This window comes from Zea mays, chromosome 3, assembly GCF_902167145.1.
Source record: "Zea mays cultivar B73 chromosome 3, Zm-B73-REFERENCE-NAM-5.0, whole genome shotgun sequence".
Classification (NCBI taxonomy): Eukaryota; Viridiplantae; Streptophyta; class Magnoliopsida; order Poales; family Poaceae; genus Zea; species Zea mays.
In genome coordinates, this window is record NC_050098.1 from 183,632,820 (window position 1) to 183,638,403 (window position 5,584).

The 5,584-nt window shown below is 47.9% G+C and overlaps 1 protein-coding gene across 1 annotated transcript; it reads right to left on the bottom strand.

Moving 5' to 3' along the window:
* Window positions 1-1,074: 1,074 nt before the first annotated feature.
* Window positions 1,075-4,920, bottom strand: LOC100281510 (uncharacterized). Its single transcript, NM_001154428.3, has 3 exons — window positions 4,126-4,920; window positions 2,250-2,727; window positions 1,075-2,160 (listed from the first exon to the last, which is right to left on the bottom strand). The coding sequence occupies exons 1-3, from the start codon at window positions 4,632-4,634 to the stop codon at window positions 1,351-1,353; spliced, it is 1,797 nt and encodes a 598-aa protein (NP_001147900.2). The 5' UTR covers window positions 4,635-4,920; the 3' UTR covers window positions 1,075-1,350.
* Window positions 4,921-5,584: the final 664 nt, after the last annotated feature.

Consider the following 5,584-nt stretch of genomic DNA (forward strand, 5'->3'; position numbering starts at 1 on the left):
TCCTGTGCCTCTCGGGCCTGATGTCGCGCCTCTAGCTTCTCGGTCGCTTTGAGGGTTGCGGACTCCATCCTCGTCGTAGCCTCCAGCCAGTCTGCCACTTCTTACCATCGCCCATCGGTATTGCAACATCTTATGAATCTCGGCGCTTTCTTGAGCTTGTGCCACGGCAACCCGAGTGGTCTGAACCTTGTCAGACGTGGACTGCAATTTTTGAGTGTCTGGACCATGATTTTCAACAGTAACAGCATTATGCAAAGCATGTTGTTGAGATTCTGAACTCTCTCTAATTCTTCAGATTTTACACCAAACACAATTGTTGCTATTGTTGAGATTCGATGATCTAGGACTACAGCACATCAGTTTATTGTTCAGGGGGGGGGGGGCATCAGCAAGTTTGAGTCACCGTTTACTCTTTATGTCCATAATAGGTGGCTTTCCCTGCTTGGAGCAGATAGAACCAGATGCTTCACTCTCGTCTACACATGTTTGTTTAACTGCTTTCAAGATTTGGATCGATAGGGTAAATATTATAGAATCCTAGGAGCAAATTATTATACAAAGCGTCTTTCGGTTGGAATGTTACGTTAGTGGACGTAACAACAGACTGCAGCTGCTCCAATTAAACCCCGTATCTGTCCTTGGCATGTTCAGATCAACCTGGTTATTCGTGAAATGGTGCCTTCAGAATCCATGGGCAAGCTGACAGAAACGTCCTTTTCCCGACGAGGAAAACCGCCCCCAGTTGTCGATTCAGCGGCGGGGCTACGCTTGCTTTTTGTTCGCTAGACATTACCACTGGTCACCAAGCAGTTGTAACGCGACGCCATCGCCTTCTGGGCCCGGTGCCGCGGTGGCTGGGTGGGCAGTGGGCACAGATGACAGGTCCCCCCGCCACTCGGCGACGGCTCCATATCGCTGCCCACCGAGACCACGTACTTCACGTAGGGGGGAGCAAGTGAGGGACGCTCCCATCCGTTTCATGGTGACCGTCGTCTTCCTGGTGCTGGACCTGGACGGTCGTCTTCAGAGTCCCGACATTCTAGTACACATCCAAATGCATTGCCCCTTATCAGCTTTTTGAGGATGACAAAATGTAGCTTTCATGCAGTGCACCTCCGAGATCCATTATTCAACTCATCTAGCACAGGCCATTTCTGATATTTACAGTGGAGCAAAGATACAATTCCGGGGAAAAGAAAGCACAGGGCAACAACCTCCTAGGATTAGATTCACTAGTACAAGCAACAACTGCAACTTTATTGCACTACGCCTCCACCACTACAGTACTAGAGTTTATTACGGTACACAAGCAGCTGGTACAAAAACCACACTCGGGACAGCTTGACGTATTTACAGTGACGCAGGGTGCAAAGTCACCAGCCACTGAGGGCAGTCCGGCCTCCTTCCAGCAAGGGAGTAATACGCAAGGACCTGGGCATGGGTGTCAACACAAGGCTGTCCATCTGCCATCACCCGATAAGCGCTCTCGGGAATGGGAGGCGCGAATTCAATGTTCCAGTACGGCCTGGCCATGAGCATGAGGTCCTGGCCCGTTCGAGAGGCTCTGTACCCCTGCACCCATATGTACCTCAGCGAGGGCATCTGGAGCACGGCCACTGCCAGAGCTCGCTCGCTGAAGCAGCAGCCCCTCAGCTCGAGCTTCCGCAGGTTGGTGCATCCCGTTGCAAACTGGATCAATCCGTTGTCAGATTCACCAACGTTGCCGAGCAGCATGTATTGGATGTTCCCACTGTATAGTCCAATGTAACCGAGGCCTACGTCTGAAAGCCCTCCCGGTCTCAGGTAGAAGGCAAACCTCCGAAGTTTGACGCAGTTCCTCAGTAGGGCACGGACGCCGTTGTCAAGTGGCAGGTCTGTTATCTTCTTCTGTTTGTCAAGTAGAACAAGCCGGAAATCATAGAGATTCTTGCAGAAAGTGCCAATGGATTCCAGCGCCCCATTTGTGATATCAGATACATAGGCAGCTATGTACTCTAGTTCGCGGCAGCCAACGGCTACGGCTGTCAAACCTATCTGAGAGACTCCTCCCTGCTCTTCTTGGCCAGGATCATCGTCGCCACGCTCAATTCTGAGCCTTCGTAGCTTCTTGCATGTAGCAGCAACAACTTCTAGTCCTCTATCCCCAATCACATTCCTCACCTGTCGAGAGCATCTACCTTGTCAGTTGAAATTAGATAGTCACTTATTTTAGACACACGAGTAATATTAAAGATGTCCAAAAACATTACCTCGAGAACACTTAGGTTGGGGCATTTAGCAATAAGCTGACAGTGGTCTTCAGTGGTGAGGAAAGTGAACTGCAAGTCCAGTTTCTTAAGCATTGTGGAATACGGAAAGATAACTGGCATCTCGTTTTTACCCATGAAGGTAAGACCCCCTAAGAAGCATAGCCTAGGTGGGAAAATGACCTTTTCGTACTTGGTGTACTCTCCAACTTCAAAAAAGGCACCACCGGCGAATTCTTGCAATGCTTTGGAGGTTTGGAAAAACCCAATCAGATCTGAAAGATCACAGTCACCCATCTTCAAAGAAATCAATGATTTACAGTTCTTTGCAAGAAGCTCCAGATCAGCAGGCTCCACTTTGAGTTCTGTCATGTAAAAGTTCAGTGTCACCAGAACAGAATTGTTGACAGCGAGTTCATGGAGCCATTCACTCCCTTCATCCTCAATTATACATTCTTCCAGGAACAAGGTTCTCAGAGACCTGTCAAGACGATTTATGACAAGTTACTGTTGTGATATCATGCAGCCAAAGCAACTAGAATGATAAATTCACTGTGCATCATCAGTAAATGATACGTAAAATATGAATTGTGTGTGTGTCAAACACAAAACTTCCATGAAAATCTATTATTCAACATCCTTAAGCCAACTGGTTCAACAACATTATTATAGAATTCAAACTAAGAAATAAAAAATTAAACCGCCCAAAAAGACTTCTGGGAAGAAGAAAGGAAAAAGATGCTGACTGAAATACAAGTCATGGTACCATATGAGATGTGTTCTTGATTGAATTGGTAGATAACTGAAGTAAACAACGCGCAAAACAGCAACCAAATTTTGGTCAAAATGTGTTTCATTGAGGACATGAGTGCTCTGCCTTGGTGACACCTCAAACAGCCTGCTTATGCGAAATTGTTGTACTAAGAACTGGGACTCCTCACGTAACATGACCAAGTACAAGTACATATTGAAATGGAAACAAAAAACACTGAACTAACAATCAAACCAGCAGTGCTAGGGATGTGTGTTTTGCATATCTAAAACTCTTGTTGATTTATGCGAAATTGTTGTACTAAGAACCGGGACTCCTCACGTAACATGACCAAGTACAAGTACATATTGAAATGGAAACAAAAAACACTGAACTAACAATCAAACCAGCAGTGCTAGGGATGTGTGTTTTGCATATCTAAAGCTCTTGCTGATTTATGCGAAATTGTTGTACTAAGAACTGGGACTCCTCACGTAACATGACCAAGTACAAGTACATATTGAAATGGAAACAAAAAACACTGAACTAACAATCAAACCAGCAGTGCTAGGGATGTGTGTTTTGCATATCTAAAGCTCTTGTTGATTTATGCGAAATTGTTGTACTAAGAACTGGGACTCCTCACGTAACATGACCAAGTACAAGTACATATTGAAATGGAAACAAAAAACACTGAACTAACAATCAAACCAGCAGTGCTAGGGATGTGTGTTTTGCATATCTAAAGCTCTTGTTTATTTGTCTTCAAGAAAATTATCGCATGTTATGGCCTAAGATCGCATCAGAGCTTGCCCATGACAATATCTCAGAAAAGAGGAAGGAAAATCCAGAAGCGGGCGAGCTGCATCTTGTCCGTATTAGAACATGTGAGTACTTAGAGAAACTGACACACGGCTCGATCTTATCTCTGTTACTCCGTTTTAGGAACATCTCCACGGGACGAAGAATCATGATCTCTCTAGAGGGGGGAAATATCAAGTACTCAAGTGCGCAACTACCCAGCTTACTTTCCCCGCACACCGTAATGGGAAAGCAGGCCGAACAAACACGGCGTTGCAGATCAGCAGATGAACACGACTACACGACGAACATAAGTACGGGTACTACCTGCAGGAGCGCGCGACGAGGCAGAGGGCGTCTGTTGAGAAGCCGGAGCACTTGTCGAGCTTGAGCACCTGTAGCATGTGGCCGCGCGCGCGGACGAGCACGGCGATGTCCTCGTCGGTGACGGTCATGCGGCGCAGGTGGAGCGCCTTGAGGCAGTCAAGGGGCGCGGCGAGCTCGGCGACCCAGGGCGCCGCGTAGGCGCCAAAGTCTTCGGGGATGAGCCCGTACATGGCGGCGCGGGGCCTCCCCTTGAGCGCGAGCGACTCGAGCCGCGGGAACCTGGCGAGCAGCCGCGCGGGCTCCACGGCGTAGCAGAAGCCCACGGTGACGTGCTTGCGCGAGAGCGCGTCGATGCGGTGCCAGAGGCGGCACACGAGCGAGGCCGCCTCCCGGTCTCGCGGGTCGTCCATGTAGCCGAACACGAGGTGCAGCGCCTCCTCGGGGACGCCGCCGCAGCCGAAGCTGAGCGCGCGGCTCAGCCGGCGCGGCTCCGGCACCTCACCGCCCATCGGTCGGGATAGGGGAGCGAATCTGCTACCGCGCGGGGCCGGCTCGTCGGAGATCTAGCCGAGCGGGGGCATGGAGATTTTTGCTGCACCTGCCGCTGTGATTTCTGCAGGTGTGGTGTGGGCTTGCGAGAGGACGGGAGGAGAGGCGGAAGGGAATTATTGGAGGTAGGAGCAAGCCTCTGCCTCGCCTCCGCAAGAGCGAGGGATGAGTAGTAGCGGCCAGCGAGGAACGGGGAATGGAGGCTGCGCTTACTCCGTTCCTGCGCCGATCAGCCGGTGGTTTCACGCCACGTAAGCACCCGGGTGCAGGAGGTGAGGTGATAAATTACGTCGCCCGCCGGGCGCAGCACAGTGCTCAGTGAGCTGCACCACAACCAGCTCAAAAGGGTGTCTGTCCGTGTGTCTCCCTTGTCTGTGATAAGAGAGAAATCAATTATGCTATGCGGCTATGCCCATTCCGTAGCAACAACAGACTTGTTTTTTTGTGCGAATCTTAGGCTGGTTCTAGCGTTGCTAGGCTCCTACCGATCATACAACGATGTGGTCAATCTTTATCTACCATAATGTTTTAATGCACAGACTTCATCAGCGTATAGTCATCTCAATATCACATTAGCTTTCTTTTTATAAACCTTTATTTAAAATAAAACATGAAATTGTATTAGAAAAATCATCGACCACATAATTAAAAAAATAGAAAATAAATAACTTTTAAAAAGAATCACAAATTACATTATTTGAAAAAAATACACATTTCTTAAAACAATTAAAAATATACTACTTGAAAAATACATAATTATTAAAAAAATAAAATCTAATTTTTATGGTGCAGGTCTTAGATATACTTTATTAAATTATATTGGAACTGATCATAACTAAACTAGTATGGATTGTGGCCTCACGTTAAAGAATGGTTGCAAAGTTCATAGGTGCTTCTGGACTCCGGAGTG

Bases quoted from the DNA above. Each gene is read 5' to 3' on its own strand.
- LOC100281510 (NM_001154428.3), bottom strand. From the start codon at position 4,634: ATGGGCGGTGAGGTGCCGGAGCCGCGCCGGCTGAGCCGCGCGCTCAGC. The intron at 2,728-4,125 runs GTAGTACCCGTA...TCGTCTTGACAG, and splicing joins CTCGTCGCGCGCTCCTGCAG to GTCTCTGAGAACCTTGTTCC. The intron at 2,161-2,249 runs GTAATGTTTTTG...TGCTCTCGACAG, and splicing joins CCAACCTAAGTGTTCTCGAG to GTGAGGAATGTGATTGGGGA.